The sequence below is a fragment of the Neolamprologus multifasciatus genome, chromosome 6 (assembly GCF_963576455.1).
Source record: "Neolamprologus multifasciatus chromosome 6, fNeoMul1.2, whole genome shotgun sequence".
NCBI classification, from domain to species: domain Eukaryota; kingdom Metazoa; phylum Chordata; class Actinopteri; order Cichliformes; family Cichlidae; genus Neolamprologus; species Neolamprologus multifasciatus.
In genome coordinates, this window is record NC_140444.1 from 32,825,319 (window position 1) to 32,838,589 (window position 13,271).

At 42.2% G+C, this 13,271-nt stretch overlaps 1 protein-coding gene across 1 annotated transcript in view; it reads right to left on the reverse strand.

The window, feature by feature from the left end:
• cacng2b (calcium channel, voltage-dependent, gamma subunit 2b) overlaps positions 1–13,271 on the reverse strand; it is a 65,256-nt gene that overhangs the window by 14,513 nt on the left and 37,472 nt on the right. The window contains exon 2 of the mRNA XM_085162132.1: positions 6,138–6,221. Coding sequence (XP_085018258.1) covers positions 6,138–6,221 — 84 coding nt within the window. The remainder of the gene's footprint in view (positions 1–6,137; positions 6,222–13,271) is intronic.

A 13,271-nucleotide genomic window follows, 5' to 3' on the forward strand; every position in this document is an offset into this window, starting at 1 on the left:
TCTCGCACACACACACACACACACACACACACACACACACACACACACACACACACACACACACACACACACACACCTTTCCCTTTTTACTTTTTACTCTTTCCAACTCTGCAAACACACACAGCTGTAGTAGCCTATGCAAAATCTGTGAATTATAGACTTCCTATGTTTCAAATTAAAGCCTCAACACACATAACTCATATGAAACCCAAGTCAGAACATTTACTGTAACATGTCCACAAAGGCACACCAGTACACAAATAGCCATGCACCGTGGGCTTCGTATTTCCTCAGTTTTAAAGCCAAAATGGGATCAATTATGTAACAATTTCAGAAAATAAATATAGATAGCTTTTTTTTTCTTTGTCTTGTTTTTTGATATAGTGAATGCACATTAATCCACCTTGATGACACCAAGAAACATGCTGCCACCTAAATCTGTTATCCAATAAATGCAAGCTCGGGTTTCAAGGACACCGTGAGTTCATGTGCAATAATAGCAGACAGTGCAAGACATATTATGGACAGTAGGCGATACATCAAAAAGGTTTTATATAGGACATAACAAGCGTCTCAGCAAGCCGAGGTGAAATGTATGTCCTTGTATAATATTTGTTTTTAAGTGAGCCACAAGTTCTGATTTTGTCTGGTGCATAGTTTTGCACATAAAAGTCGAAGTTCTGACCAAGAAGGCGGCTGTGATTGCCTTCATGGTTTCTGCACAGCATGAAACAGACCAAGGAAAACCCCAAAGTCTTCATGCACAAGTTAATGTTTTAAAATTAAGAGATCTGAACGAAAGGAGACGCCGGTAAAATTTTCCAGGAAACAGAAAATGCAGTTGAGTCACGCAGAGAGAGATTTCTGCATCGACAGTGGTGTGCTCTGGTTTAGATGGGTACATCGGCAAGGTAAATCGTCAGCTCTGTCCTCTATATTATGCTATGCCGAAGAATTCTGGTGGCAGATCTGTCCTCTCTCTCTGTGGCTGATAGTACAACTGCTGCAGGACGAAGGCTGACTGCTTGCTCTTACATAACCACATGTACAAATTCACCCAGTGAGAGGAGACCTAAAAGGGAGGGGGGCAGGGTGAAACAGCTCAGAGAGCAAGAGACTGAGGGAGAGAGACAGAAAATGCCCTTGGGCAGAGAGAGAGGGAGACAGAGAAAAGGAGAAACAGTGTGTGAAAAGAATCTCTAACAAATAAAGGAATCTATGTATGCACGTGTGTGTCGGTCACCTGATACACTGCAAATTTTGACAGTGTATTTCTCCGATTTACTAGAGCCATGCTCATGTGTTGCCTAAAAGCTGTTTTCTGTTGCACACAGGCACCTATGAGGCATCCCGGGCAAAACTTTGCTACATAGCAATGTATGAAAATGTATGAAACCATAGTGACCGCAAACCCGAGCTTCTTATGCTGCAGTCACGCTCGGGAAAACAGTGATTGGAAACTGCAGCATGACCGGAATTATTACGACTGTGTGGAATGAAACTGCAATCTCATTTCTTCTTAAATAGCTGCTTTGGAGAAGGGGATCAGATCAGCCACCATTCACAGTCAGTTTCCGGACATCTTCAAAGCCACTGTGGTGCATCGAGATGGTACTAAAACAGCAATATAATGGAATCAGTTTGCTATCAGTCTGTATCAATTTGTCATTGAATGGGGTCAATTTGCAATTACATTCAATCTGTTTGCAATAATATGGCAGTTAACTGTGATAAATCAGTGAAAATTCCACATCTCCTCCTGTCTGTTGAAAATCTGACGCCATATTCACATTAGATAGAAATTCATATTAACTATTTACATTGAATCCTGCAAGAACCTCCTAGATTTGAAACAGAAATTCTTTCTGATGTAGTTGCTGCAGGATGGTTATTTAACTACAGACTGACACAGGCACTGTGTCAGACTATTTACAGGATAGGGCAGCACGGTGGTTAGCACTGTTGCCGCACAGCAAGAAAGTCCTGAGTTCAATTCCACCGTCAGGCCGGGGTCTTTCTGTGTGGAGTTTTCATGTTCTCCAGCTTCCTCCCACCATCCAAATACATGCAGTTTGTGGGGATAACTGATTAATCTAAATTGCCTGTTGGTGTGAATGTGAGTGCGAATGGTTATCTGTGTCTATGTGTTAGCCCTGCGACAGATTGGCGACCTGTCCAGGGTGTACCCCGCCTCTCGCCCTATGACAGCTGGGATAGGCACCAGCACCCCCCGCGACCCTGGAAAGGATAAGCGGAAGCGAATGGATGGATGGATATTTGCAGCAGTCCCCTGCTGCAAATAGCCAAATGCAGATGAGTTGCGCTCGCTGGTGCAACCTGATGCAGATTGATCACAAGCGGAAACACGTTGGTCAGTTAATAAAGTTGTTCCTCTTTACTTTTAAGTGTTGCTGGAGCCTCTGCTTTGTACATTTATTAATTATACAGCAATTATTTACTAACCTTCACCAATCTGTCTGAGAGTGACTACAATCTTTTTGACAGACTACATTATAATTGTTTTGGGAGCAGCTTGCCTTCCACCAGATCACCTGTGCAATCATGTTGCCATCAAAAGTGGTCGCCCCGAGGGTCAAAGGAATTCCCTGCTTAACTTCTGGGTAATTAGTTAGTTGTCCCTACTATTTGCTATCGATTGCCTTAATTCAACTTTTGAAAACCTTGCATTAAGGCACTCCTCTAGTCTGAATAACAGCCTTTGTCATCATATTAATATTAGTCTGCTACTGTTTGAATTGTTACAGAATGACATCTGACATTTCCGCCCGTCTCTGTGCTTCTGTACACTTTTTTATTCATTTCAGTTCCGGAGCTGCACAACTGCTGCACTTCATTAATCTGTGGACAAATCCCACTCAGTCATGATGCAAGAGGTGTTATTTAGTCCTTTTCCTTTTTTTTTCTGTGCAGTGAATCTCAACTCAAAAAACCCATCTGGGACAGATCGTGATACTGCAACAAAAACAGGAAAATGTTATGGCTTGTTTGCTTTCTCCTTCTTAATTTGCATCTTCGATGTGGTCTGTGATGTTAGTCCATATATCACCACAAAGCTGCATTCAGACATGGAAAAGCAAAGATTTATTTCACACTCATGTTTTCAAAACTGTTGGTCAGAGCTTAATGACTGATGTGATGTGATATTACGACAGAAAAAAAAACAGGTGAAGGTAAAATACTTGCATCAATGATCGGATGTCCTGAGAACAGCTTTGATGTTTCAGGATGTATTGAGGAAACCAGAAACTCCAAGTCAGCAAATATTGAACTCTATTGTTTCACTCCGTCTCTCTGGCCGTCTTTATTCAGGCTTTTGGCAGCAAAACAATGTGATGGAAATTCAAGGTGGCAAAGGTGGGCTGGGATTTAAAGATGCAGCACTTGAAGGTTAGCTTTTTGAAGGGGAATGGTTAACCATCTACATCAATTATTGTATAACGAACACAGCAAGTTCAGTTGAGCAACTAGTATGAGACTGTGGCTATAGTGGGCAGCTTTCAGGTGGGAATGTGTGTGAGCAGAATAACAGAGGAAAAGATCTTGCATTGATAAACAGATGTTGCATCATTTCCATCTGTCAAAATGTGTCATCATCCACACTTTACATTGTTATTGCTGTAATTTAGCTGACACTGTTAATCAGAGTGACTTGCAGTGAATCGGACAGTAAAATGGGCTTTGATTACCATATCACTGAAGAATTCAGGAAGCCAAAAGCAAATAGTGCAAGAGTCAGTGCGTTAACGCATTTATAATAGTTATGTAACCTGGCAAACTGCAAAAGTGGTGCTCAGATAGCAAACAGAATAGGAGCAGAAGGACAATTTGTGCAAATGGTGACAGTTACAATTAAGCACTTGACACAGCGATGAATTCCAGCATATAATTACAGCTGAGTTCAGCATTTAACTGTTTTACCTGACTTGTTGTCAGGGTTACAGCTAATGACTATTCTAATTAAGCTAGGTCATTCTCGTTGGGCAGCAGTGGTTACATCTCATTACAAAGTCAACGTTAGAAAAAAAATTACATTCAGTTTATTAATTTTCATGTCCAAGTGCATGTGAAGGCTTATTAGCTCTTACAAACACGCGTTCGTGTTCGTATGGTCAGGTTCAGTTTTTCCCAGGCCTAGAATTGCCTCATTATATGTGTTTATACCAATTTTAAAATTAGAGATTCGTTATGGAATTGACATAATAACCCATCTGACATTATTAAATGGAGGATTAATTATTAATTAAAGTGAGGAGGGAGAGTATTTTTTAGGCTTTTCAACCCCTGTTTCTGTAGAAAAACCTCTAGTATCACAAATTAGGTCCTGTTTTACCTAAAAATATTTTGTGTTAGCCGTGCAGCAGACTGGGGACCTGTAAAGGGAGTGCCCTGCCTCTCGCACTAAGACAGCTGAGAGGCTCCAGCCCCCCAGCAACCCTACCAAGGATAAGAGAAGAGAATGGATGGATATTTTGCGTGACTTTTAACAAAATTTCAGGTTAATCTTTTACTGCTACCATATATCAAAATGATATATGGATCAAAATGATCCACAAAAAGACTGGTATAGACAGCCTCAACGACTACACACCTATAATCCTCATGTCTGTAGCTATGAAGTGTTTCGAGCAGCTGTTTTGCACATGTATACCCCCTCCCTTGATCCTCACCAGTTTGCTTACAATCCACATCGGTCCACGGAGGATGTCACCACCATCACCCTTTACAGAGTGCTTAGCCATCTGGAGAACAGGAGGAGCTACATTAGGATGCTCTTCGTGGAGGATCCCAGACATCCTCACCACCAAACTGGACCACCATCAGGTCCATCCTGACACCTGCTCCTGGATCAAAGACTTCCCAACCAACTAGCCTCAATCAGTGCAACTTCACCTACAGGTGAAGTTAGGTTTGGGCACCCACATCTCCGCTGATCTCAAATGGACCCACAACGCCAACGACCAGAAGCTCCTGCTGGGCTTTTACCGCTCCTCAGGGCCATTAGTGACAACAGGAAGGCTGCACAGAGGGTAATTAACACCACAGATACTTTTTTTGGCTGATAGGTCAGAATCTTCTGTCTGAAAGGCCTCAGAGAAAGCCTTATGGCATCGAGAGAATTGCCGCAACTCACTCCCTACTGTTAAAAAAAAAGATTAACTGTACACTATCCAGTCTCAAACTAGCACTTCCCGTGCCACACTGTGTGCATCCGTTTCAACTAAACCATCTTCAAACTTTTGCAAACTTTTAAAAACACAAAAAAAGATTTTTGAGTGGACACGACAACAAACTCAGTTCCCTCGCTTCCCTGTATTCCTTGCTCTACCCCACAGCCTCCATCCACCAGCTGTCAGGCAAGCGTGAAGGCCTCGGTGGAGATGGACAGACATATGGATGGAAAGCAAGAGGGAGGAGGTGAGGGATGGCTGGATGGATGGAAGGAAGGAGGAGTGGGAGAGGTGTGACCCACTTAGCAGAGCCTAGAGTATTTATAGAAGAAAGTGTCCTAATTGGCAAGCCGCTGGGAGAGCAACAGCGCTGTGCTGCTACCCTACTCCTTGTCCTTCACCTCCTCAACCTTCCCTTCACTGAGCCATGTGCTTTCTCCTGATGCACCTTCCTCCTGTCCTCTTTCACCTCCCACAATCTTTCTTCTTGAGGACTTTAACTATTTCTTCTTCCTCCTCTTCCATAACAGTGAGATCCCCCTCATTCTTCCATTCACATGCCTGACCCCTCCTCCTCTATTGAGTCTCTGCTGTAAGTGTACACTGCCCTCCATAGTTTCTCCTTGTCTCTGACTTTCTGCCACCTCTTCCTTTTACCCTCTCTACGACAAAAAAGTGTGGTTTCTCATCCCAACCCCTTTCCCCTCTTCCTTTGATCTTTTTCCATTTTTGGCTAAGTGTGCTGTCACTCAGCCCACATCCTTACTTTCCATCCTTCATTTAATATGTTTGTAGGCTTTTCAGAGAGTTCACGATAAAGACACGAGCAGTGAAAGATAACTTTAAGATCAGATGTTACTGACTCAAACCCAACTAAAGCCAGAAAGCATGAATAGATGACAACTTTGGGATTATTCTGGGATTATGAAGGAAAAAAGACAGACTCACGTAAGAAGTACTCTGAGGCATCCGCCTCATAGTCAGCATCCTCAGGAAAGTGATCTATCTGCTTGCACATGCCTTTGAAAGAACCTGTGAGAAAGAAAGAACATATTACAAAAATCAGCACTGACAAAATCTAAAATTGCACGTGTAAACATGCGTTAATGTTTGTGTTCGTCTGAATGACCGAACGCGAGCAAACTCAATTTTCCCATTTTTTTCCTGCATGGTATCGCAGATTGTATCAAGTCTCCAGTATTCTGCTCGGTGTCTGTATCAACCCTTCTTTGGGACAAAAGAGATGAGACAGGGAGGAGAACTTTGTCAGGAGCTTTGAAGGAAACATATCACAGAACAAAAAGTGACAGACAAGGAGAAATAAGGAAGACGATTGGAGGAGCTCAGTCTAAACAACTCAAAAACGCAGGTGGGAGGGTGAGGAGGAGGCAAGGGGAGAGCAAAATGCAAATGATAGACAGGAAGAAAGGATAGTGCTGCTCATTAAGAGAGATTGTGTGTGTGTTTGTGTGTGTGTTTTTGGCTTAGTGCAGCTTCCGTGGTAATTGTTGTACCCTCCTAAACCACTGCAATTAAATGGCCCCTTGTTAATTGGCGATTGAAGGACGAAAGACTACCGCCGGCTTTCAAATGGGGATCGGCTGCGCACACGAGCACACTCTCACACTCTCACACTCTCACAATATGTCTCACACTTCCAGGCGTGCACACACACACACACACACACACGCACACACACACGCACACATTCACATACTGTAGCTTCAGCCCTGTTACCGCGAGCCTCACTCCAGCCGTCTTTTTCACTCATCGCTGGGGGAGTGTTTGCTGCTAAACTTGCATTTTTATCATACCTGTGGAGAAAATAACCACTTTATAACAAAGCCTGATAAATAAAAGTGAAAAAAGAAAAACAAAATCATGACAGGACTCCAACAACAGCCTGTTTCGTATTTACATATCTTTAATACACCTCAGAAAACTCTCAGACGAACAAAGTGTTTTTCATCAAGTGCACTTTGATAGATGCATTAAAGAAGATATTTCACGAGGAAGCGGCGCCAAAACCTTTCAGAGTCCTGCAAAAACACTTTCATCTTTTCATAATTTCAGCGTGAACTGTGTGTAGAGCGCCGTGTTGAGATTGCGTTCGGTTCCTGAAAGGACCGCGATGAGTGACAGCGCACTGTGTTTCAGCAGGAATAGTTTCACATCTGAATGCCCCTTTGTCTCACTTGCTTACAGTAATTGTTTGTTGGACAAATGCGAGTCGGTACTACAAAGTTAAAAATACTGCAATCATGCTGAGTGCGCTTCACAGACACACTCACTTTTCTACAGTAAGCGCCGATGACTAGACTTTAAAATGATGTCATTTTCCCTCCAGTGGACGTGAAGGAGATATTTAGCACTTCAGCGCAGCCTCTTAGAAACTGTTTTTTTGTTTAATCAACAGAGCTTTAAAGGACGGTGGTGACAGCTGCATTGTTCAAGTTACATTGGTAGAGGATAATCTAAGAGCATGAAGAGTGTGACAAATGAAGACGTCATCGTACTGTGAGACTGTCCTCCCTCAGAAAACAACACCACACGTTTGCACGAGGTTTTTTATATGACCCATAAAAACCTCAGTGTGAATGAGAGCATGTTTAATGTGCACTGAGCTCTCCAAAAAAAATGAGGATGCCAAACTCATTTTACCACATACAGCCCACTTTGATCTGCAGTGGACCAGACCGGTGAAACTTTCTGTTAGTGTAAAGGTGTTTAACTGCACGTTTAATCCCTAAGATGTCTTAGGATAAGAAGAAGAGATGCAATTTCAACCTAATGTCTCAGTTTTATAAGATGATAAAGAAATGCTGCTGTAGTAAGCGAAATAAAAAAATTTCAGCTTGGCTCTTTGGGATTGAAATAAGAGTGTAAAATTACAGAAACAGCTCTGCTGGCTCATTGCCCAGACTGCCCTGTCATTACAAAGAGGAAAGTTTTTGTCAAAACAGAAAAAATGCCCATTTTAGTTATTTATTTGAATGTGGACACGTTGTAAAAAACAGACACTTCTAAAGTAGATGTCATTTAACTGATTATCTGTTACCTTTACTACTGTGGGGGAGGTCTTTATCAGCAGAACAAGCTGTAAATTTAAAATCTAAAATTTATGTCCTCCTTTAAAAGTCCGGTGGGCCGGATTGAAGTCTTTTGAGGTCTGATTGTGGTCCCCAGGCCTTCTGTTTGACACCACTGCTTTAACCTCCTAAGACCCGAACTCTTTCATGGCATGCATTTTTGATTTCTCTTTGCTATGTGGGCTGATTGGGACCTGATGAATGTAAAAAGATTGAACTTTTTTTTTTTTACCTGATTTTTTGTCTCTGAGAAAAATGAGATCCACATATGAGGATATTTGTTTTCAATTTCGATAGAACAGTGGCAGTATAACGTCCTCGTACGTGGATATCAGGCCTTTGTAGAGCAAAATTGAGTATTTGGGTCTAGACAACCCAAAATGTGATGTCCACATATGTGGACGCCAGGTCCTAGGAGGTTAATGCATTAGTCAAAGATCACTGATTCGATCAAGATTGTTGGGGGCAGTAATTCCAAACTAACGTAACTTGGCATCATATTCAAAGAACCTGGGTGTGACGTAGGTATCTTGTGGGAAGTTTCTGACCAGAGTGATGTGCATATCTTATGTTGTTGTTAGCAGTGATTACATTACTGTTATAAACAATAAAGTTTCTGCAGTACATATGAACAAAAGTAAGTTTAACAGCTACCTTAGAAAAGAAAAGAAACAATAATGTTTTGATGGTTTTGATGGTGTCTCTCTCTCTGAGTGCCCCTTGCTGAGTTCCTCCAAACCAAAGACCACGCAGGTAACCTCTGGAGCTGAGGAATGATGGAAAAGTGGAAGTGTCTGAAACTGTAATTCCTTGAAGTGCCACTTGAGTTTGGGCCCCAAAGTGAGTCAGTGCCCCAAAGGATGGAAATTTGGCTTAGTTAAAGCAAGGACACACTTTAGAGCTGTTAAAGCCATTATGGTTTAGTCAGACTAGAGATATATCAGTACATGTGCATTAGACTCGTACCAATAAGTCTAATGCACATCTTGTTATGGACCAACATCAACAAGTCAATAATATCACATCATAAATAGAGTAAAAACAAACTTTGCATTGACCCAGACTCTGGGTCTTATAAGGACTATGTGGGATATGATTATAAAATCAGACACAATCTCTCACACACACACACACACACACAATCTGGACAGAGATCTCAGATGTTGATACTGGGATCTGCTGGAGCCACTCGCCCAGTTTGGGGGTTACTGCCCTGAGTGCTACAGTTACCACAGGGACCACTGTTCCCTTCACCTTCACATCTTCTTGAGCTCCTCTCTCAACCCTTGATATTTCCTGAGCTTTTCATCTTTTCTTTACACCTATCACTGCTATGGTTAGTTAGCCATCACCAGTTTGTCCGTCTGTATCTGAAAGTTTGACAGAATCTCAGCTCAGTCATTGTCTCCCATTTTGACCTCGGGACTTCCAGGCCATACTTCCTGTATACTGTGCTGACCACTTGGTATGCCCTGCCTGCTAGCATCTTGCACCCTGCTAATATTTGCTGGATTGTCTCAGGGGTGTCTTTACACAGCCTGCACTTGGGGTCTTGCATTGTGAGGTAGACCCCAGCCTCTATGGAGCTTGTACTTAGAGCTTGTTCTGTGCTGCAATGATTAATGCCTCTGTGCTGTCTTTCAGTGCAGCTTTGTCCAGCCACTGGTAGCCAATTAATATCAGCCACTTCTTCTATCTGCCGATGATCCATGCCATGCAGAGGTCTATCCTTCCTCACGTATTCACTAACATGCAGTCAGTTGTGTCAGTTTTCCTGATGTACTCACGGATGTTTGTTGTTTCATCCTGGATAGCGGTACATAGTGGTATATATATATTCATCATTTTAAGATACATTATACGGCGTCTTTCTTGTGTAGCTGGGAGTATACAGCCACGGCGCTGTTAGACTGGTACCACCATTTCCTTTAACTTTAATAAAAGGACTTCTTTTTTCCCGTGTTTGGTTTTCTGTATAAATTTATTGGTTTGATCTCTGGTGTCTTCAACCCACATCCCACAGCATGTCAAACACATCAATTCGCACACACTCACAGCTATGTAGAAACTACATTATATCTATTCTTCCGTTGCTGCTTTCTCTCTCTTTGCCTTTCACACGCTCCCTCACTTGCTCCAACACATGCCCACCCACACTGCACCACAAGCACATGTAATCTGGAATTGTATTCTCCCTTCCTTCTCCTTGCTTTCGCTCCCCCCCCCCCCCCCCCCCACCCCTCCCGTCTTGCTCTCCTGTCTGTCTCACATACATGTGCTCATACCCTGAAGACCAGATTCCCATTTGAAATGAGCTTGCAGCTCAGCCCGTCCTCTGGGCCTCTCTCTCTCTCTCCTTTTTATTCCTTCTGCAATTCAAATTAAGACCACGCTTTACTGTCTTGACTGGGAAGAAACCTGTGCAGTGCATTTCATTTCTTGGCTGATTCTTTTTTATGAATTTTGTATGGGCGGTGGGGGTTAAACACATGACTCCATGGCCTCTTTATTACATACACTCATACCTGTGATTATAGAACAATATAGCACAAACAGGATTGCCAGCTTTCACCCATCAGAGTGAGGCTGTGGAGAGAGAGAGGGGCTTTGAGGATTTGGCCCTATTCTACTGATCATACCACAAGTACTTCATGAGTGGATATTAGCCTAAATCTACATTCTGTCTTATTGATTTCACGTGTGAAGATAACTGATCAAACTTTGGTGAATTATGACACAAAAACATGTGTGAGACAAACTGGAAATATATGAAATGAGTACCTTTATTATTAATGTAGTATATATAGTGGATGACCACTGCACATAGAGGCCCTGGAGCAAGACCTTTGGTTGGCTTTGAGGCAATTCTGGCGATGTAGGTAGCAGCTTCCTGCTCACACCGTCTATAGTGGGAGTGGGGTGCTGCTGATCTCATCCATGGATATAATAAAGAATTATTCAAAGATCTCAAAGCCACTGAAAGACTTTCTTTAGTAAAAGCACAGAGGGATGACTCGCCCATCACTGTGTCTGAGGTCACCAATGTAGTCAAAAAAAGACTACGTAGAGATAGGGTGAGAATCTCGATTATTTGGGAGGCGGCTCAGTGGAGCTGTTACTCCTCAATGTGGAAAGGAGCCAGCTGAGGTGTTTTGGGACATCTCCCTAGGATACCTCCTCAGTGAAGTGTTTTGAGGATGCCTCAGGATATTAACCTGTGAATCCAGTCATAAGTGACCATTCAGCCCTCAAACCCCAGTTTGAGCTAAAACAGAGTTGGCTTCTTGGAGCTGGATAGAAAGAAAAAAAGGGGAAATGATCAGCTTCATGGCAGTAAATTTGGATTCCATGAAACCGCGAAAGGTCTCTCTATGAAGCAATGCTGTGTATTAGCAACACAAACCTCTGCTAGCAAACAAATCCGCTTTGCATTCATTTACGCTCATTGTGTATTCGGCTTTTGTCAGCTTTGTCATCGTGTTGAAACAAACTGGAGTATTTTTTGAAGCTGCAATACATCAACCAATCTTTTGCTCAGATAAAAGGAAAAATGCAGACACCTTTGTGCCTGCTGAGAAATCCCCATCTGAGAAACTCCTCCTCTTCCCTTCTCCTCTCGACACAGCCATCGTAATGACGCGTCGCTCTTCCAAATTGCCCCTTTTAAATTATACATTCTGCTTTAAACATGGAACAGATACTATTATTCTGAGACCAACCTACACCTCGGGGGTCAGGACAGCTCTGTCACCCACTTATGCTCACAGCAAGAGGGGCCGCTGTGTCTCACAGCGGATGATTTATACCAATAAGAGGAGACCCCGATGACCCCTTTGCTGTCATAAGCCAATCAGAATCCTGCTCGCTGACCGACCTGGTAGCTGTTAAGGATAAGTTAATACAGTATGATGAAACACTAGAAGACATCCTTTCATGAAGCATTAACATCGTAACCCACTCGGCGAGATACGTGAAAATGTGTGTGAAGAGCAAATGCCCTCCTCTGAACCGGTACTGTGTCTTATGCAAATAACTCGGCGTGTCTTTATTCCTTTATGCTAATTACGGCTCAGTCTGTGTGTTAAAGTGCCACTAAAGTAATCCCTCAGTGGCAAAGGTGGATGAACATCAGAGACCTCAAAGGAGACGTGTTGCACAGCAAAGGTGGCTACCAGCTCAGTTCAGTGGATTACAAACACGGTACACAGGAAATGTGCTCCTTTCTTTTCTTGATCTATTAATGTAAATTCACCCAGGAGAACATTCATCCCTGCTTTCATGCTTTTGTAAATATTTCTTTGTGTTCTTTAGGCTCCTCGGTTGTTCCGAATACGAACATTTTAGATTTTCTAAAAGGTTGCAACAACCCCACCCATGAACCCTTAGCAGAGGTGCTTAAAATGCTCCCTAAACGCCCCACCTGCTGCATCTGATCCACTTATCTCCCCAGTCTTTGACTTTTAGTGGCAGAAAGGAATTTAAAGTAAACGTACAACTAACTACAACACATTTAATCTCCCTCAGCTACATCATATTGATGTTTTTTTTCTATATTAACAAGTGGGTTAGCAAAGAATATGACCTTAATTATTAATAAACATCTGCAGTGTGGCTTATATAATTTAACCTTCTGAAAACACCGTAAGATTTTCAAAGACATACACTGGAGTCAAATAGGAAGGGAGATGTCATGGTTTGAACCATCTCAAAAATATGTTTGTTAGTTAAACCTGTTTTGCATTGTTAAATGGAAGGCTAAAGATCGCTATTGATCTTTATAAAGAGCACCTCAAATAATAACAATTTGAATGAGCAAACATAAGGAAATACACTTGTCTATAAGCCCTGTTAAGGTTTCTTTGTTATACGATTAAATTCAGTTTTATTTCTATAACACCAAATCACAACAACAGTCATTTCAAGGCACTTTATAATGTAAAGAGCCTACAATAATACAGAGAAAACCTCAAGAATCAGATGACCTCCTATGAGC